The 22010-nt window shown below is 39.3% G+C and overlaps 1 protein-coding gene across 1 annotated transcript; it reads left to right on the top strand.

Annotated features, from left to right (window-relative positions):
* The first annotated feature begins 1036 nt into the window (after nt 1-1036).
* On the top strand, nt 1037-20600 carry impg1b (interphotoreceptor matrix proteoglycan 1b). The gene is made up of 19 exons (XM_076108428.1): nt 1037-1103; nt 5527-5742; nt 6736-6902; nt 7033-7061; nt 7429-7460; nt 7590-7636; nt 7757-7903; nt 9148-9206; nt 9494-9687; nt 9782-9871; nt 9911-10228; nt 11591-12216; nt 12676-12765; nt 17326-17545; nt 17923-18133; nt 18818-19003; nt 19137-19320; nt 19855-19938; nt 20517-20600. Exons 1-19 carry the CDS (start codon nt 1037-1039, stop codon nt 20598-20600), a joined length of 3051 nt encoding a protein of 1016 aa, XP_075964543.1.
* Nucleotides 20601-22010: the final 1410 nt, after the last annotated feature.

A 22010-nucleotide genomic window follows, 5' to 3' on the forward strand; every position in this document is an offset into this window, starting at 1 on the left:
CTGCAGAGAGAAAGAGAGGACATGTAAAGGAACAGAGACTATCCTGATCCTGCTTTCTTTTTCTTTCTTTCTGTGAAGCAACATTAAAGATGTCTTTGTATGGGACAAGTGGGCATCAAAAAGACACCTCAGGAGAAGGATCAAACGGGTGCATCTCCAACAGACAGCAAGCAGGAGGAAAGGAAAGGAAGGGGCAGGCTTTACAGTAAGAAGAGAGGCCTGAACTTGGCTGCGCAGCTAGAGTAGGAATGAGGCATATTGTTTGACTGGCAGCTGGGTGAACAATACCGAACAAAACTGCAACCCTGACCTCACTTGGCACCCAAAATTGCTGGCCTGAGAGGCAGGGATTTGCTGTGCGCGCCCATGAAGGAGGAATCTGCACTGAGAGAGAGAGAAGGGGAAGAGCTAGGCAGTCACTGGGCTGTAGAGGTCGATAAGAACACACTAAAAGTGTTTAGGTGATTAACTTGGGGGCAAATCTGGGAAGTAGTTATCTGGTCTATGCTGGTTGGCAAGTTTGTTCAGCTGACAGATGAGGGTCCAGAAGGTGGTTAACAGGATGAGGCCACGTGGCCCCGCAGGGATTACAAGCAGCAAGAAGAAGGTAAAGGGATTAGACTCAAAACGGAGCCTGCTTTTTTCACCTCGTCACTGTTGTCACACTGACAGTGTACAAGGAAACTCTTGAGCCAAAATTCCATCCGTTCATCCGTCCGTCCGTCCTTCCTCTACCTCTCCTCGCTCCGTCCGCTCATCCACCCATGCAGCCACCTCAGCTGTCAACAGGGGTCCAGCAGCATCCAAAAACAGAACTGCTGCTGAAGGACTGAGCTGCAGCACAGATAGGAGTGGACTGGACACCCTCCTTTGGAACGTGCTAACAAGTTGAAGACCTTGTCAGCACAGATGAGGAGACTCTTGCACACTCTGTTAATGGACTCAAGATAAAGAGATTGTGGATTATATTGTTGTTTGCAACAGTCTCTTTACAAATGACAACTTTGGGTTTGAAAACCACATAAATTAGCCCATCATGCTTTTGAAGTCAGGACTATTCTTCACTTTGTGTCTGTTTACCCTCCAAGCAAGTCGAATCAAAGGTAAGAATCCACTTGGGAGGCTGGTATCCCTGTTAACGCGGATGAGATTCTTCTTTCAGTAATTTAACTTTGTGTTATGATTGGAGAAAGAGATAGTAGTAGCATGTTTGCAAGTTGTAACTTCTTTTAAAATTACATTTTTAGCAAATACAGATGTAATTCTGTCAATGAAGCAGTCAGGCAATAATATATTTCTACAACACACCTGCCTCAGGAAGGACGGAACTTGGAAACCTGGAAAATAAAAAAAGATCACCGTTAACATTACTTTATGTGTCGTTAATGGCAAATTATTCCTTGACGTGGAGACCTTCCTGCAGGTTTTCTATCAATGAGGTCTTGCATGAGACGAGACTTGAAGAGGTGGTTATTCACTACAAGGGCAACAGTTAAAATAGTGTTTAACTCTGCTATATATCTTATTTATAGGATTTATTTATGTTTCTCTCTCTGCAAACTATAAAGGTTTACCTCATCCTCAGACAGATCTTTGATTTATTTTTTTTTTTAAATGTTAAGCACTGTTAAGCCACTTTTAAGGTCATGAATATTCACTATGAATTAAATGGGCATAATCCTATAATAGAGAAAGATAGCATCATTTCACCAGTCATAGCAAATGCGTCCGCACTGGTTGTCTTGTTTTGTGTGATGTGCCCGGCTGAGCTCATTATCCTGAAGGAAACAAAAGCCATTCTGTTCGCAGTGTCGCAGGACGCTAATCTTTTCTGGCTTGTAATTCTGCTGTGAGGCCTTTTTGCGGCTGCACTGCATTAAAGTCCGCTCAAACACTCCCTCCTCTCACTCAGGCCCTCGTGTCTCTGCATGTGCAAGTCAGGCTTCAAGCTTACCGAATTCCAAAAAAAACATTTATATGTTGTCTTGCTGGTGTGACTAATAATGGAAACACGCATGATTTATTGGGCTAAATTTCCGACCACCTTCTGACCTGCTGAAATGTTTGGAATGGGGAGGTTTGTCAGGTGAATGGGTCTGCCTGTCAAACACTAAACTGGCGGATATTTGCCCACAAAGCTACAGGTGACAATGTCAATGCACGCAATCTTTCAATGTTCTTGGCGCTGAGCCAAATTTGGATTTGAGAAAAACATTATTGGTCATTGTAGAGGTTATTAGTAATACAGTGATTAACACCTTTTTTTTTCTTTTCTTTTCTTGCTCTACCATTTATGTCACGCAAAATATCAATGAATGCCTGTGTATTTATCTAAATTCCAAGTTTAATTCTAATTCCTGAACAATGACGAGTAATACAGCAGGCATGTACTTCAGTTATGCTACACAACATATAGAAGGTGGACGCAACAACACACACCGATATGTATAATGCAATGCAACAACCAACACGACCTGTGACCTATGTATGTATATAATTTGCTGTAGGGTTGAACACACGTCTCTGTCAGAGACACACTTTAAGCTTCATAAAGGTTGTTTGTTTGTCAGTAACCACAGCTACTCCATCACAACACATATTCATGTCACAATGACATTATGGAAATACAATGTTTCCTTGTTTCAGCATCGAGTTGTTGTATAATATAACATAGTCCAACAACACAAATAAAGACACGTTAAATCTGTTATTAAACTGTAGTATTCATCAAAATTATTATTTTAATGTCATGGTTATAATGGCTGTAAGTAATGATCACTTTCATTACTGGTAAATCACTTGATTATTTTGTGTTTGATTAGAATATAGTCTAATAAGCCCATACCATCGCTCAAGGTGATCTTTTTCTTTTCTTTTGGACCAACAGTTGAAACATGTTTTACAACCAAATACACTATCAATATCTTGCAATACTACTGTACAGTGTATGTTAGTTAATGTTGCAGCTGGGCTAACGTGCTGCATTAGCTCGTAAAAGTGTTCATGATATTGTGTCTTTCTGTATTGTTCTTCCTCTGCTTTTGGTCCAGTGTTCAGTCTGCTGGCCATGACTACCTTCAATAAGCACGACTTAATTAATGGCTGTTGAGAAGATGCGTTAATAATGCACGAAGATTTCCCTCTTGTCTTGTTTATCTCCAGCTAAAAGCTCTGTGTCTGATGCCAATGTAATAGTGAATATATTAATTACACTCACTTGCTTTTTATATTTTTCTTTTACCTTTATTCTCTTCCCTAATCCAGCGGAGGCACAGTCCATTCTTTGGTCCGATGACCCTGAGTCTCTGTTTTGGGCTCATAAATCCTGGCTTATTGTCTTAGAAAGTCCTCTGAGGTTTGCCATTTGGCATCACAATGAGTCCCTTTCTTCTAAAATAGCTTTATTCAATGGGGTGACTGTGAAAGAAAAAGTTGACTGGCACGCTGGCTTGTGGTGTGGAATTACTTCCTGTAATGCCAGGGTGGCTGAGCTTGTTTTCGTCACTAAGGTGATCAGAAAATTAGAGCATTTTTCCTCATAATGTCTGCAGCATCAAAGTGACATAATTGATGTGATTGTTAACCACTAAAATCACCATGGGTATCCGTCCGTAATTCGTTTTAATCTCAAAACTTCATCCGTTGGCCACTGAGCTTCAGTGATGCAACATGGGGCAAGTCGCCCAAGGGAATCTCGGCAATTGCTCCTTAGGGAGAAGAGAGAGTTACTCGTTTGCTTTCTCTACACATCTGTGCACTTTCATAGCCTTCAATATGACAACCTTCCAGTCACAAACCAGCTCCTCAAAGCTTCAGGCCCCAGACATTTTTACACTACAGTGAATTCAAAAGCTCAAGTAACAAATTGCACCTTTAAGGGGATTAATATCACATACAGAGGATTTGTTTCTGCTCAAATATCCCAAAATAGACTCTCAGGGACCCTCTGTGTATAATATACTTTTTACTGCAAAACAAAATGCTACTTATAGGCAGCAGCAGAGCACGCAGTAGTTAACTGACTGTAAGAGGGCTGGAAAGATGCCAATGGGTAAATCGTCAAATTGAATGCTCCTCTGTGGTAGTTGGTGTTAACGGCCTGATTCCTGGATACACACCACAAGACTAGCACTGGTAGATATTTAAAGGGAACTCCAGCCATTTAGTATTACGCTTATATAAATAAAGAGGACGTGCAAGAGACAGATTTAAAAATGTTTGCAGCAGAGGCCAAATGGATTTTACAGCGAAGGAGGGCAGCTCGAATTTCATGTTTCACTATACTTACTAATGCCCACGTCTCCACAACCAAGTCCATAAGACAAGTTTTATGTCAATATTTTAAAAGTCTCAAGCTCAATATGAGATGACATCACTTTGACATCTTCAGGGTTGTTGCCTTTTTCACAGAATGAGTACAACTCCCTGTAACAGTTAAACTGATGTGTGTGTGTGAAATTGGTGAAGTGCCCCTTTTTAAAACGACCCTTTGCTCTGCTGGTTACAGCGCAAACTAAGGATTTTGTTGCCAGCAAATAATATTTGCAATTGTGGTTTAGCTTTCATCCATAAGGGCAAATGTCTCAGATGAGTGGCTACTTTTTAAGTTTGCATTATTTATACAACAAGTAATTGAATTGTTAAGCTGTTAATATCGCAGTTTCCTAAAAAACAAACTTGTATCTCCTAATACGAACCAGTCACCTTGATTTAAAGTAATAATCTCAAAGATTGAAATGTATTGAAATGTATATGTTTATTTTTATTGATTCCTTTATTTACCAGGGACAGTGCACATTAATTAACATTACGGGGTTCACCTTCATTTAAATGTGCCAGAGGTAGTTGGATACCTAATTTTCTTCTGTAGTCCCTGAGCCGGTTATTACAATTTAGAGGCCTAATAGCAGAACAATGCTACAGCAAACACTGGAGTACAGCACTGTACAGTACAATACAACAAAATACAATACATAAAAACATTACAAAAATAGCAGATTTGTAAAAACAATGAGAGTATTTAATGGCAGTGCCAGAGATGAAGTAGTATAATTACTCGTGATTGCAGGTTTGGTTTAAGTCATCTTTTTAGTTTTTGTTTAAAGGATAGGTAATTAATGCTCTCTCTTAATTCAATAGGGGAGACTGTTTCAGTAGTGGGGGGCTCTGACTGAGAAGACTGTTTGCCCAAACTTGCTACATCTGTATAATACAACACTGTCGCCTCTGGTATTTGCCCTTGTTACCATGTAGAACCTTAAAGATGAGGGGAGCATCTGCAAAATGTTAAGTCACTATCTAGCAGAACGAGGTAACACAATGGGGATTGATGAAAGCCCTTGCCTTTGCAGTATTGCAAACTGTGACATACCCAGGAAAAATTACAAGAGACGCATACACACATATGATACTGTTCGGGTCTCGGGTGAAATCCATGTTTTGTTTACTTAAACTTCATGTGCTGAATACTGTAAAAAATATTATATTTCTTCCCTGAACTTACAACTTCACTGACTGCTCTTGCAGACCTACATGACCACGGTTTTTCTGGACTCAGGGATGTGAAGTACCGACACTTTCTAGAAGCCTCCAGACCGATCAGACACACCACAAATGTCAGAGCAGAGCAGAACGGACACCGGACGAAGAGGTCGGCGCTCCTCAACACGGGGGTCAAAGTGTGTCCCCAGGAGACGATGAAAGCAGTCATCGGCAGCCATCGGGCATATTACAAGCTCAGAGGTAACCTGTTTGATGTGTAACTTTATGCAATATAATAACATCTTATGGTTCCCCAAAACATTTGACATAAACATTTTAAATGTATGTGCATAAGCATACATGAAGCTTAATATAGACGTTTGTTATTTGTCTTGTTTAGAGCCTGGTGACAGTTACAAGATGCCACTGAACGTTGCAGTTTTAGGGAAGCACTTGATATAATGAAGTTATGCAAATATCCTTTGTCCAAGAGAGATGAATTGTGGATGATTTAAGGGGAGAAGATTGCCACCTTGGCTGTTACAATGGCAAAGTAATACAAATTGTTCCACAACAGCTGCTGTGGCGTATGATTTTAAAATGAGGCAGATTAATTTGGTGTATCCGAGGTAATCGCTTCAATCCAGAAATGAGTTTGTCAGAGAATAAATTTCCCACAGGCATCATGATATTTGACAATGTGCAGCGTGTTTCCCCCACAGAGGCAGATAAAACATATTAAAGCTGCAGGGGGCTCTTTGTGCTCACGATTCTAATATTCACAAAATTGTCACGGACATGCAAAGATTAAAATTTACCGTTTGACATTTACTGAAACGGGCATTCCAACCTTTTTGTGCTGTCCCGATTATAAATTATAATGTTAAATGTATTTTGTGATTTATTGTAGCACTGTGCCATTGTAGACTGTTTTGTGCTGTGTATTCATATGTAAAGCTGCACTGAAATGTTTCCCTGAGGGGAACAATAATCTTAAATCGCTCAATCAAAGCAAACTCCCCACATGCAGAGATGCCAAGATCAATACCAGCGATCCTCTTTATCCTCAGTCATTTGATTTCGCCATGCTGTAATTTCCATCCTTGTTGCAAATATATGTAATGCCCTGTCTAGTCATCCTTTATGTTTTTTTTAAACATAAGATTAGGTGGTGTCTCATTTATACTTATTTCTCATATTTTCTGAGAAAAGTCAAAACAAAACATCCAAAAAAATGATGTGACATCTCTTCAGTTTGTCAGGAAGCGATATGGGAAGCGTTTCGGATCTTCTTGGACAGAGTCCCAAACTCAGAGGAATACAGTGCCTGGCTTTACACCTGCCAGCATGAGAACCTCTGCATGGACGACCTGGCCCAGAACTTCAGCAGCTCTCAGGAGCATCTGGACATGGTGGCCAAAGTGAGTCAAGCACCCGAACACGGCTACCTTCATTGACAAGTCGACTTTTATGGCCATACGTTCAGACTGCGATGTAGTTTTCTCGTCACTCTTAAGTGTAAATCTGTGATTTTTTGTTTCTTATTTCTAGAAAGTAGTCGAGCAAGCTGAAATAGAAGGGTATGTACAAACATCCTTTTCAAATTTTGTGTTAAATGTGAGTTTCCTCTGAACCAAAAATATGTTCATATGTAAAAATGTTTTGTATGGTTTTAACAATGCAAAGTGGCAAATGATTATCAGCGTTTTCATGTCCGGAGGCAATTAGGCATCAGAGGAGCTGTTAGCGCCTCTGCTAAAAATGTTCAAAGGATGTTCGAACCAACTAATCCTTGGCCACCCCAGCCAGAAAACTGAATATTTGAGATATTTGGCAAAAATAAATATTGGTTAAAAGTGTAAGGATTCCTGACTAACTCACAAATGTAGTTCAGCAAATATTGATAACTATCTAACTGAATTTGTCACAAAAACACTTTATTTCCAGAATCGCTGAAACCACAGAGGCAGGAAGGGATTGTGAGTTGAACACTAACGCACCAATATTGTTTAGTGAAAGCAATTCAATTACTTAATGAACTTAATATCTATCAATACATTATCATAACAACGTTATACATTTACTAATGGATCCCTGTTTTGTCTCAGGCACCTGGACACCCCCGCTGATTCTGCTACCGACGGAAGTTGAAGTGGTAAGTTAACCCACAAAGTTTCAGAATCATAATTTAAGGTTTTAAATATTTAACAATCCAAGCACATGCAAAATCAGGCAGCATTAGTCTAACAATACCATTTGGCGGTTCTTTTTCCAGATCGATGAAGACCACAACATGATAAAAGAGAACTATGAGGAGTACATTGTCGAGTTCAGAGTCACCATCGTGGATCCGACATACAGCAAGCTGCTCAGGGACCCAACAGCTCACCACAGTGACATCACACGAGAGCTCACAGACAAGGTGAGAGCAGAGTGTGAGTCTACAGACCCTAAATGTTAGCAGTCTGCCTTTTTTCCTCTTCTACAAGCACACAGTGCATTGTATAGTTTGTCCCGTGCAACCTGTTGGAAAAAAAACCCTCCTTCTCTGTCCCGGCCTAAATTTCTCTTTCCCCTATTCTGTCCTTTCACAGCAGTTTTGTATCATTATGCAAGATGTCTTACAATGAGATCAATTTGACTTACAGCTTTTATGGCATTGTAATAAGTGTAAATCTCACCCTGATTTATTGTAGCATGTGTAAGGGACTTTAGTTAAGACTTCTAAATGACCACACGCCTGAAATAGTAAGATCTAATCATGTAGATTATCTTTGACTAAGAAGGCATCGACTGAGACTCTAAACACAGCTGTTAAGAATCACTTCTACTGCTGTAAAACCATTAGTATATCATGTCTCTTTTTTTTTTGAGGAACTAAATGTTGGTTGTACGAACTAAACAGTGCATCCACCACAAAAAGGCAAAACATTCCACCATGCATTGATGTTTTTTTTCTCAATATGATCACAGAGAAATGCAAACGGTGTGCACTAATACTAATCAGGTTCAGGTTCAACTTCATTGCTTTATAACATGAGTATCTGCATTGAACTGTCATGGCTTTTACCAATTCTTAATATTTCATATTTCTTACTCTGTGTACCTGTTGTCAGCCACTACACCCCCCCCCCCCCCCCGCCCTGCAGTAGCCTTCAGTGTTTCAGCCTTTAGCTATCACCTGACACCTTCGCACCCAGATGCACCTCTGTTCCCAATCCCCTAATTAGCTCCCTGGCGCATACTATAGAGGCCACTAGTCTTCACTTTCTGCTTGTTGTGACCATATGACTGCATTTTTGGGAAAGTGGAAGAATAGCATAACAATTCTCACATTTGAGACACTGGCACCAGGGAATGTTTGCCAATTTTCTTTAAATAATTAACATTCATTTTCTGTCGATTACTAATTGATAGTCAACCAATTGTGGCAGCTCTAGTGTGCAATGCAGTAAACGCAAATGTACTATGTTGTTTTTATTGGCTGATTTGTTAATGCCCAATGAAAACATATCTGTAAAATGTCAACTTTTTACTCCTTCAGTTATAAAATCCCTAGATATAGAAATATGTGTTTTTTACTGGACGGCAAAGCCCAATACTGCAAACCACATTGACAAAAAATGCTCCTGTGTCTTTTGCATCTCTTGTTTTTCTTTTCTTTAGATGTTTCGTGTGTTTGAAAACGTTCCAGGATTTAAAGAGATTCGTATTCTTGGATTTCGGTGGGTTTAGTTTTCTTAAAGGTTTTCTTAAAGGTTTTTTGTAATTTCCCTTTGTAATAATGATTGATTCTGACATTAAAGCACAGTAAAAAAAAAGATTAGACACCAAAAATACATTTCTTTTACTTTTCTCCTGAAGTGACTTTAATTGAAGCGTTTTATCATTAAGTCTCAAGAGAAACTATAACATCCCCAAAAATGTCCTCTATTCTGATATGACTCCATCCATTAGCAGTCAGGTCTGTCTGTTATGAGGTGTTTCTGACCTGATTTGTTGTGTTTATCAGCTCAGAGGATGTGTCTGTGCGTTACGCTGTGGTCTTTAATGGAGAAACAGAGCTGAATGATGAACCTGACGGTCTTGAGGAACCTGAGAATGACGAGGATGTAAATGCCCCTAAACTGAAGCAAATTATCGTAAAGGCCTTGAAACAGGAACTGTTACTACCGCTGGACATACAGACACTCAGCTTTGAGGCTGGCAAGTACAATATCACATTACTGAATAAAATGATAGGTTAATGCTCAGAATAAGATTTTAAAGCTGTATAAATGTTTTAACGCTTCCTTTGCAGTAACCACGGTGTATCCAGTTGCTGAGCTCGGCATGAACCCTGTCGAGAGTGCCGTGTCGGAGGAAGACACCACACAGGCGCCGACAGCGGGCAATTCTCCCACCCAAAGTTTTCTCCCCACTGTGGCAGTGTTAGAAAACTCGTTGGAAGCTTATACAACCAAACCAGAAACACACACCTTCGTGCCTTTCATCCCAAACGTCGTCCCAGAAAGCACCCCTGCCGTCACTGATGAGACTCCTTTGATGTCATCAGCAGAGGAGGAATCCATAGAAGATGCTGCTGAGCAGCCCGGTGACATTATGAAACCAGACACAAAACTGGAAACCATCACAGAGCAGGAAGAGGAAGCAGGGCCAGAGGTGGGGGAGATACCACCAACTGAGCATGATGACGGACGTGAGGCTGAACCTGAAGGACCGCTGACAGACGGTAAGGCTACTTCAGGTTCAATGTTGTTTTAAAAACAGGATGCTGAAGTTGAATCAGGAGAGACACATTTACGAATTCAAAGCTTTATTGAGTAAACATTAGACTGAGGTTTGGACTCCATTTAGAGCCATTGACAGAAAACAGGAAGAACCTCATGATTCAACCACAACTTAGCCCACACTTTGCTGTCATACTCTGGTTTCTAAGTCTTGGTTCTTCTGAGAATCTGAAGAAAGTGGTGGGAGGATGCTGTTATTGTCTAGAGACACAGCATGAGGAACAGCTGATCGGGGGAATACAAAAAAACATCCCCAGGCTAGGAGGGTAAGAGGGAGAAGTACATTTTAATCTTAATTGTTGATGCCAAAGAAATTACTAATTGTCTGAATAGAAATCTCTAAAATACAAACAATCCGAGTTACTTATTGGGAATGGAGAAAGAAATATTAGATGAAAAACAATTACGAATTATATGTATGTTTCTGATTGAACTTAAACTATGCTGCTTTTTATTTTATTACCATTTAACAACACTTTAATTGGTTAGTCTAGTATTGATGCACACTGGGTGGTGAAGAAGTATCTCTTTTCTGTATGTCTATACATTACGTAACACAGCCCCATTTCTAACATTAACCCCAACCTGAGAGTAACTTTAACTGGATGATGAATATTAATCTTAATTTTACACTATCACAAGCGTGAAACTCCACAGACCTTCTAGTGACCCAGTAAAGTCACTTGATAGTGAATATCAGCCCTGGACTGTCCAAATACAGAGTGACCTATTTTTTACTTTTACTAACACATATAAGCACAGAACACTCGCCTCTCATGGGAAATGGAAATGGCAGTACAATTAGACTTGATGGTTTGGTTTTGCGCATGAAGATGCTCCCTGCTGAGGTAATACATCATAGGGCTAGGGGCTTAAGAGGTTAAAACCCATTAACAAGCAGCGGCCTGCTGGTGGTCGAGTCATTACAAACTCATGCTGTGCAGTCAAACGTTGTTCAAACCTGCAGAACTTCAACTGGAACTCTAGCGGTGTTTCCAGCGATACGAAATGTACCCGGTTTGTCAAGCTGAGTTAGGGGTAAAAGGTCAAACAAGGTTTAAACATAATAAATAGACATGCAAAAAAAGAAGAAGCTGCACAGCATTCAAATGATGATTTAGAATTTGAATGCCATTGTTATGACTGACGCTTTAAACTATGGTACAGCTCTAGTAACATGATGCACGAGTGTCCCGCCTAAATGCAATAATACCTGCATATAATAATTAGTGTAACTGTATATTTCTTTCATACATAAAGTAACTCCTGGTCCTAAAACTTATTTTCTGATTGTTTTATTTTACAAGAACCTGAACCAGCTGATGGCGAACAGAATGAGGACCTTCCCTCAGCGACCCCCGACTCCCAACCAGAAGTAGTAATTACTGATACACCTGTTGAGGTTAACCTGGACCTGCCAGGGTCTGCAGATCCCACAGTTACTGAGGTATCTGTCATAGAAGCAAAAGTCCCAGTCTCTACAACGTCATCTCACGAGGATGTGTTCCAAGGCCATGAACCAGAATCAGATGTGAGTGAGCCTTCGCCATCCTCTGTGGAGAGCGGCGAAGCCCCCGAGGACAGAGATGAGTCCAGTGGAGGGCACAGTGAAGCGGCCCCGGTCTCAACAGACTTGCCTCCTGAGAACCCAAACATTCAAGATGACATCGGGTCAACTCAGAACGGAGTGGAGGCGGAAGCGACCGAGCCTGTGGAAGAAGAGAGTGGTAGCGGATTGCCCTCAGAGTCTGACGAACGCCCCTACGAATCCACGGCTGCACCGGCTATGAGACAAGTCAGCAGCCCTCTGATGACCGCAGTGGATCAGGGCAAAGAGTTAGTGATTTTCTTTAGCTTGAGGGTCACTAACATGATGTTTTCTGATGGCCTGTTCAACAAGAGCTCCCCAGAGTATAAATCACTGGAGAATACCTTTCTTGAGCTGGTAGGTACACAAGCTTTTGTGTTGGATATCATGATTTTGCATGCTTCGTTGTCATATTTGCTTTTTTAACCCAACCTGAAATGTGTGATGAAAGTACATTTGTGTAATACTGTAAAACTTTCATTTTATATGCTATTTTAGTAGTACTAGTAGAGTATGAATATTTTACAGTAGCCCTAAGTTGGTGCTCAATCTAAATCTTGTTTTCCTGCGCAAGTGAGGATGCACTTTGCAACAAGCCTTATCCTCACATGTTTAAAATCTTAAAATGAACAGCAAATTATCATGAACTCATTTTTTTTTTCTTGAACAGATTTTATTTTTTATAAAAGTCTTAAAAGTGTGATATGGCTATAAACCAATCGCCAAATTCTTGATCAAATCTGCAGTATGCTTATGATTTAATTTCAGAGGAGCCATTGTGTCCGCAGTATAAAGACATTATTCTGTTTCACTTAGACACAGCACTCTGGGTCCAGAAACTCGCCAAACCCTGGAGCTTCCAGTAAATCTGGGCCTGGGAGACAGAAGACTTTAGCCTCCATACCGGTATTTTTTTCCATATTGGAACTACATCTCCAATGCCTCAGAGAGAGCATGACCTTTCTATTTCTTAACTAACCTTTTTGAGATGCGGTTTCTAACAATCTGAAAGCACCTAACATTTCTGAAGTACTCAGCTTTAGTTTTAAGCTTTTGCTTTTGTCCTTACATTAGACATTAGACCTTCCTGTTGCAGCTACTCATGTCTATTGGTTTTTATCTGTGAGTCTGGTTCTAATGTTTGCAAGCTTGTTTTTGTGTGTTTTGCCTTAACCTTTTGAATTGTGCTAAACCTTTGGGTTTTTTCAGGGACTCTTTTAGATTCGGTTTGACTCATATTTCAGCACGTCATTTTGTACAATTTGTGTCTGCTAGGGATTTGTCCAAAGTTCTGGGCTATAAAATAAAAAGAAGCTTCTGCTATTAAGTGGAAATTTAAAGAGGTAAAAATGCAAAATGGAAGTAAAAGTAAAACCGATGAGAAAATTTAAACGGCTCTCATATATATCTATTCAATATGTAGCTGGAGCCAGCAGCCGGTTAGCTAAGCTGATCATAAAGATATGAAACAGGAGAAAACAGCTAGCATGGCTCTGTCCAAAGCGAACAAAGTCGACTTTCCAACAACTCTAAAGCTCTTTGTGCTCTCTGATAGTGTCGCTGTCAAATGTAAAATCACAAAACTTTGACTTTTGTCGGTGGATTGTGTTACCTTTGGACAAAGCTAAGCTAGCTGTTTCCCACTGTTCCAGTCTTTATGCTAAGCTAAGCTAACTGGCTGCTGGCTATAGCCTTATATTTAAGTGGACACACATGAAAATTATATCAATCTTCTCATCTAACTCTTGGCAAAAACCAGATATGTTTCCCAAAATGTAAAATAGTAAGCAAAACATCTTTGAACAGGCAAGCTCTCTGGTGTGATATACTATATAGACTGCTTGTTGAAGTTGCTTTGCATCATAAGGTAGCATACACTCAATATCTATCAGTTGTGGGACTATGAGTATATGTTTATTTGTACAGTGTAAGACTAGTTAGTTTCTCACTAACAATATCCAGAGTTTCATTTAGTACATTTGTTTCTCATATGTATGTTATGACATTGACCATCTGTGTTTGTGCATGTTTTGAAGCCTTAACGATACATTTGCAGAGTGAGTGAGTGAATGAATAGATGAATTGATGTGGAGCAGAATGATATGATAATAGGCTTAGTAAACCTAACAGGAAAGTCATGCAGCTTTATGCATTTTGTGTTGGTAAAACTGTACTGCTTACATGAGAGCAAACTAGCCTAGGGTAGTCTGAGTCATGAGACCCGGGTCTGCCTTAGTCATTGTAGGACTCAGAGGTTTGTGACTTGTGGTAAGAAGCTTTAAGTAATTGGTTAGTTCCAGCACCAGACACATTGTGCTATTAATGGCCCCAATCTGCTTAGTGCGACATCAGTCAGGTTACATCTGTATGCATGTTGCAGTAGAATTACTGTGATGGTTATTTGGTGTTAAAAACACAGACTATTTGTATGTACTACTAACAATAAGACAATGAAATAAAATAGATTACACACTTAGTTTTCGAGCATTTGTGTGTAAATGCACATAATGTTTAATCATTGCTGGGATGTTCCCTTTTATACCATTTGTTATATTACTCCTTTTTCTCTAAATAAGTGGTGGTGGTTGAAGACTGTGCCTTATTGGCGTACTTCAAAGCAAGGATCATCATTTGGCATCCCTATTTAGTTTCAAGGCTTACCCCGAGGTTAAAGGAGGGGACATATTTTTAGGCCTGTGCCCTCGATCTGTGTTATGTAAAGGCCTCAGCCTCAAACTGAGAAGGTGCATCGATACAAATTGGATTGTGTGTTTGCTGCAATGCCAAGGAGCAGAGGGAACGTGAGCTACTACATGTGGAATTAGTTTCTTGAGTTTCTTTGATATAGGGTTAAGATAAATAGTTAATAATGTGTTATATTTTGATAAATTCTCAATAAGTTTCTCTTATTTGGATATATGTTTTACAAGACTTGCAAAGTTCATTATTCATGTTATGAATTTGATCTGTTTTGATTTCATGCAGAATGCATCATTTTCCCTATTATCGTAAAAATAAATGTCTGCACATATCAGAGAGTCCAATATGAAGTAGTCGGGACACGTAGACAGAAATTGCATACAAAAATCCAAAACAATAATGAAAAAAACACTCCATCTCCAATCCTTTAATGGTTGCCCAAACCGTGGTTACTGCAGCTTTCCTCAATAATCGATGTATTTAGCTTCCTGGCAAAACTAATGTGGTCAGACGTTTGAAGTGGTAAGTATTTACCGTCTAATATTCTCATCATCCCATTAGGAATAGTGAACATATCTTCCTTTAAATGGGCTAATTAGGCAGAGAAGGGACACTTTGAAACAAATATTTTAAACTGGTCTGAGTTGGCTCATAAATCAATGAAAGATAGCAGGAAGAATAATGAAGAAATGTCAAATAATATATATATTCCGCAGCCCATTTAAATGGACATAATGTAATGTTTTGCTGGATATCGGACCCCATATGTGATACTGTACATTCACTTTCTCTCAGTCTCATATATATGAATACATATATACAAACCATTAGCCTACAGCGGCTTGCAATTCCCCCTGTTTGCCTCCATTACTCCTGTACCTACTGGTTTGTAAAGCAACCAATAAAATTGGACATGGAGGTTGGAATTACTTTATTTGTTACGGTAAATCATTTTAAAAACATTTCCATGGCGGCATTATATTCTTTGTGACTTCTGTTTTTTTCAACATCAGAGAAGGGATGTTTGATCAGGTTTTCCAAAACAAGAACCAGTAGATACATGCGTAACCTCAGAGAAGCATATGTGGCTGTGTAGAAAACTGAAATTATGGTTGTGTTTTCTGTCATGCTGACTACATTATGTCTACTGTTCCTTAGTCCACAATACAGACTGCACTGAGGTTTGTTGTGAAGGAACTCGGCTTTGATCTTGAGTGGAAGGCAACAGGGCCACCGTACAGATTGGTATCTAATCTACAGGGTACAAGTACTTGACATTTTGCATTGAGACAAATGGATGAGCAAATAGCAAGCTGTGTGCCTAGTTGTACTGCAGGCCGTTGCCCATTTGTTTGGTATTTTGGAACCTCGTACTTGCTCAGAGACTATTAACTATAGGGAACTAGCCCCCGGTAAACTGTCTGCCAGTGATAAGTGAAGTAACCCGATCAGAGCAGAACTCTTTCAGGCCTCTTATCTCCCGCTTGACAGCCAGGCCAGCTAGAGCGCCGTAATCTCTCCCTCTCACACTCTCGGCTGTTTGATGTTTGCCTCGTCTGTAGTGAACGTGAAGTGGCTGGAAGGAGAGCGGTCCAGATCGATGAACATTGATGCGGGTCCATTACTTCAGCTGGTTGACTTCCTCCCGCCTAAATGTCACCACCGCCATCAGTCCGAGTCCATAGTCTTAAAAGATGGGTTTCCCGGTTATCTGAGTCAGTGGGAATATTTTTTAATGCAACAATGTGGAAAATGTAATATATGAGTTAAAATGTGGCTGCATAGATTTGATTTTACTGCACAGATGTTTTTTTAAACCAGGAGTTGGTGATGCTGTGTACTCTTACTGCCTTACAAAGGCAGAAGGCAACTACATAAACTTAGCTTAACTAACAGATATGTAAGATGTAAACCTTAATTCAATATCTTTTTGCCAATACATATAATATGTGATTAGAGGTAGTGATAGCTCAACCGTATTAATTCATGTTACTGGAGTCAGAGGCTGAAGAGTTATTGCAGTTATTGCTACTCTGCTAAGCTAGGCTAACTAACTTTTGGCAAGACTGGTTTATATTACTTACTTTACTGTTCGGTGCTTAAAATAAAAACTGAACATTATATATTTATTTCGATATGCGATAGCTTTAATGTCATGCGAGTCTTTTTTTGGTGTCTAGTCTGTTCATTTGTTCTCGTGCTCTTCACCGACTAGAAATAGCATGTTCTGTGTTCTTCCACCAATGCTTATGAACCTAACCCTAATTTTGTTCTTGATCCAATTACACAGTCAGTGCAGTAATGGCAGGATTTCATGCTCGCATCAAAATTTAATTATGACCTATTCATAGCGTTCACACTGTAAAATGTGACCTGAATAATTCAAAAATCAGCTGTGCTACGGCAACCTCAATACTGTCAATGTGGAAGTAAAACTACAGGTAAATGTGGTCTCTGCTGTCCTGGTCTTCTTCTCAGGAGGACACCGATCTTTACTGACAATTGACACTGACATGAATCTGATATTTCATTAACCTAAATATCCAAGTGGGAATATTTGTCCTCTTAGGATTGAAAATGATTCCCTTTTCGCCCTGTAAGATAAAATCAATTTTGCTTTCCAGGTACGCTATATTTACTCACTGATCATTAACTGCACAGAACGCTAATCTTTTAAAATTAGGAATTTCAGTACATCCTCTGAAAAATGTAAAGAGAATAGTTAGAATAAAAACATTAATTAGCTTTCCTCTATTTTCCCCACAGCTTCTGCCATATCTACAATCCAATTTGACTGGATTTAAGCAGCTGGAAGTTCTCAACTTCAGGAACGGCAGCGTTGTGGTAAACAGCAAGATGAAACTGGACAAGCCGGTACCTTATAATGTCACAGAAGCTGTTCACTGTGTGCTCGAAGACTTCTGCAACGCGGCTTCTAAACGTCTCGACATTGAGATCGACAGTCGCTCGTTGGAAGTGGAACAAGGTGAAATGTCCTTACATCAGAATCACTGTTTTGCACTATGTGATTGAAGGATGCAGACATCAGAAGAACAATACAGTAACATCTGTTCTCACAGTGACATGTTCAATCAAGTAACAAGGTCAGAGACACGCATCCTCCCACTGCTGTCTTTTGCAGTCTGTAGGTGATGCGCAGCATAAATGCAAAGCACCTTTTTGCTTGGAAGACTTCGCGACAGCATGTGAAGTCATTAAACCCATCGTATTGAAAGCAAACACCGTCATTCACATCAATCAAAATGCACTCTAATTTCTGATCTGAGTCAGTGAGGGAGAGGCGGACGCTGCACTAATATAATCACCTCTCTCCGGTCTCTCTCTCCTCTCTGTCGGTTTCAGCTGACCAAGCGGACCCCTGTAAGTTCCTGGCCTGCAACGAGTTTTCACATTGCGTTGTAAACAGTTGGACCCAAGAGGCAGAGTGTTTGTGCGATCCAGGCTACAGCAGCTCGGACGGCCTGCCGTGTCAGAGCACCTGCGCTTTGCAGCCGGACTACTGCCTGAATGGAGGCCTGTGTGAAATAATCCCAGGGCACGGAACCACCTGCAGGTACACACAACATGACAAACACGACGGCACGATCTCGGCTTGTTTAAAAGTTCCACATTTTAACTGCAGAATGTACTAGGCTGCACCTATTTGCTAACCATTTCAAAAGCCTAGCTGAATCTTTACAAATTAATTTTCTGTTCGATAGATATTACTTTGCATTCATTTCACTATTGTAACTTGCAACTATCTGAAAGCACAAAAACTGACTGCATTGAAAACCCTTCTTTGATGCTTCGTTCAAGGACATTCAAGATTTGAGAGTTGATTCATGAAAATCATTGTATTCTCACATATAGAAGGTACACGTTGAGCAAATAGACAGGATTCATTTCTCACAATAATTATTGCTGTTCAGCAGTTCATAAATATTGGATATCTGACTTTTCGTGAATACACTAATAAGAATTAAACCGTGAGAACAACAATGTTTTTTACGAAAAAGCATCCAGAGAAAGTATTCAGTTATTTAGTTAGAAAAGTAATTTAATTTGAATTGGGAAGCTTGGAATTATGAAGAAAAACATCTGTGATCATTGAATTGTTTGGCAGTTTTATGTATATTTATGAGCACATCATGATGTATTTATTAAAGTTTCACTTTTTTCCTTGCAATCAAAGTGAAAAAGTACTGTTTACAGGGTGCTTCTCTCTGACCTGCATATGTTTTCACATCTCTGTCAGATGTCCTGTAGGTAAATACTGGCACTACCACGGAGAACGCTGCAACGAGCTGGTGTTGATGCCAGTAGACCTTCCGCTAATTATGACCTGCCTGGTGGGATGCGTCTGCTTCGTTTGTGCCGTCATTGGCATTTTGATATTCATTAACAAGAAATGTATAAAGACCAGAAAGGCTGTGACTTTGGTGTAAGTACACGCCCTTTTATTCTTCATATTTTGAACCGTTTTATTTTCAGGCTGTTGCTTTTGCAGTGATTTTGTGATGTTTTTGTATTGAACGCATTTTTATATTCACCACCTCATCTCCTTTACATTGTAGGCATACCCTTGCTCCCTATGCCTTTGAGAATACTTTGAGGGTGAACCCCGTGTTTGAGAATGATGATGGTGTCTTAACTCAAGTGTCCACATTGCCATACTCTTCAAGTTCTACTTCTTCCCAATCCCAACAGTCTGAACAAGACCATTTTGCCTCAATTGAAAATATACATCTGAGTATTGAGGTACACTGTGCTGTATGTGCACAAATGACTAAACTACTAACATCAAACCTTTAAACTTCAGTAATATAAATTAATACGCTCTAAGACACTCTCAAAAGCTCGATTGGCTTGTTTTCCTTCCTCTCGTCTTCCATACGTTTCATCTTCGTATTGCATCTAGAACTTTACACTCACCATCAAAAACTATCTGATGCATCTTTTAGTGTTAAACACTGCTCAATATGGCTTTAATGGTAATTAAATCTGCTTAAATCTGCTAGTTCCATAAAGGCCTTGATACACAGAATCATACACATTGTCTTAATAACTTTAAAGTTGCACACTATCCTCGTCCTTGACGACGCTTTGTTTCCAAATCCAACGAAGGTGTAAAGCTTTAACACTGAACTCTGCAGTAGCAGCTGTAGCTTTAATCTCCTGCGGTAGATCTCTCTTTCTGGCAGACCCTTCTACTGCTTTTGTTCACATTGCCTCTGGTTCTATAATATATTAATGAAGCACGCTGTAAACACTGTCTACTCTCTGTCTCCACAGATCCCCAGACAACTCTACACAACAAGATCAGAAAAGTTAGTCTCAGAAATGGTGGACTTCCATCACTGTATACCACACAATGAGGTGAGGACTGAAAAGTAACATCTGATAGTTTTGTAGAATTAAAGATACGCTCGCCTCCAAATCCCAAAACATCCAACAAGATAAGTAAAAGGGAGGAAATGTGAGGACTTTTGGACGCTTTAATGAAACATATTCTGAAAATAGGACGATAAAGTAACTTCAGATACCTCGTACTTTAGACTTTCAACATGCATTTTTAAGTGTTGCTGATATTCAATAACAATAACCTTTACTTCAAATACTTTACAGCTCTATGATGCGTGCAAAGGTAAAACACCTATGCATGATGACCTTGCTGATATTTCACTTACAAACCAAATCAATGTTGACTTTTGAGCATTTAAACAATAGCTTTAACAAGATTATTGGAAAATGATCAAATATTAACCATGAGTGATTTCCATGTTCAGTGTTGATCAGTGCTTCTGCAATGAAAGATAGTCCTCTTCAGTTTAAGTAAATATTTGATTCATGCCAAGCAAATATCTTGAAGATATAGTTACGAGGATATTCTGTCATTTATTGTATAATTCCAACCAAAATAAGCTATTTTTCAGTCTCTCTCTTGTCTCTTCTAGACATGGCGACCGCAAAATGAATACAGAACATGCTGTCTTTTAAGGGCACCGGATAACGAATGTTTTGAAGTCTCCGTTCTTTGATGGGACCTTGTTCGTCTGAGGAGCAGCTGACACAGTACCACAGTGCAAAACACGAGGTAGCAAAGACTGATGTTGCTGTTTAACTGTACATGGGACGCTACGGTACGGTAGACGAGTCAAAAGGTGTTAAAAGTGTTGAGATTAATTGTTCATAGTGATCAAAGCGTCTTGTTAGACAGAGAGCTATGGATATTAAAGTGGAAACTAATATTTATTCTATATATTGAATGGTAGGAACATTTCCTGGATAGCCTTGGCAAAGGATGTTCTTTCCTCACAATGAGGTATTTATTATTTACAAACTGATACACATGGTGGTATCTTGAATTTAGACTGTAAAAACTGTATTTTACCATTGTTATGTCCAAAAAAGAGAATGAATGTATAGGCTGTTGACTTGGGTCATGAGACATTGTTCATAGAAATATTGGCTACTGAGCTGTATTTATCAGTCTGTCCTATTCAAAACAATTCTTTCAATTAATCATTTGTGGTTGTGTTTTTTTTTTCTTTTTTTTTTTTTTTTACACATTTTGCATTTAAAAGCAAAATAAAATGTTTTTTGCATAAAAAAAAAAAAATGTTTTGTTATTTTGTTGACTGCCTCAAAGATGTCTGTGGTGACAAATTACAAGCAATTTATTGATGAACGACTGCAGTCAAATCAAGGTTTTCTTATGGTGCATCAGTGTTTTTATAATCATCGACCACTGTTTGTTGTTCATTTACCACAAAAGCAGAAAAACCTAAAACAGAACCCGTTTTAATCCACCTTAATGCGAGTGAGCCTCGACTCAGTGACGCCATCAACTGCACATTGGCCTTTGTTGAATTCATTTACAAACTAATGTTGTTAGCTGCTGTTACCATCAGGATGTCAGATCCGTTTACAGAGCACCGACTACTGAATGTACTCGTTCTCACTTGTCGGTTATCGATGGCAACTCGGTAAGAAAAAGCAATCAGGAACATGACGTCATACATTTATTTTCTACAGTATTCCAGTGACATACAAGCAGATCTAATTTTTGAAAGTGAATCATTAGTTACAGCCGGCTACTAAATCTTTCAGTGAATAAGTGAACCAACTGTAAATACAGGTATAGCATGATTGGTCAACGAGATGACTGAACTGGTCATGATCGAACCAACACAAGAGTCAAGTAATCAGCTTAATAAAATAATACATGAATAAACACACACACACACAAATTACATTATTGTCTGTAAAACAACCCCAAACCAACAGAACTGCAAACATGCAAACTAACTTCTACATTTCCCCTCTTGCGCAACAAATGAACAATACAAAAAAAAGATTACATTTTCAGAGTTTTATACATATATATCCATATAATAGATGGATAAAAAGACGAAACTTCTAAGATGGTAATAAACCCAGAACTTCTC

Source organism: Anarhichas minor, unplaced genomic scaffold (genome assembly GCF_050575085.1).
Source record: "Anarhichas minor isolate MPS153535 unplaced genomic scaffold, ASM5057508v1 ptg000040l, whole genome shotgun sequence".
In the NCBI taxonomy this organism is placed as follows: domain Eukaryota; kingdom Metazoa; phylum Chordata; class Actinopteri; order Perciformes; family Anarhichadidae; genus Anarhichas; species Anarhichas minor.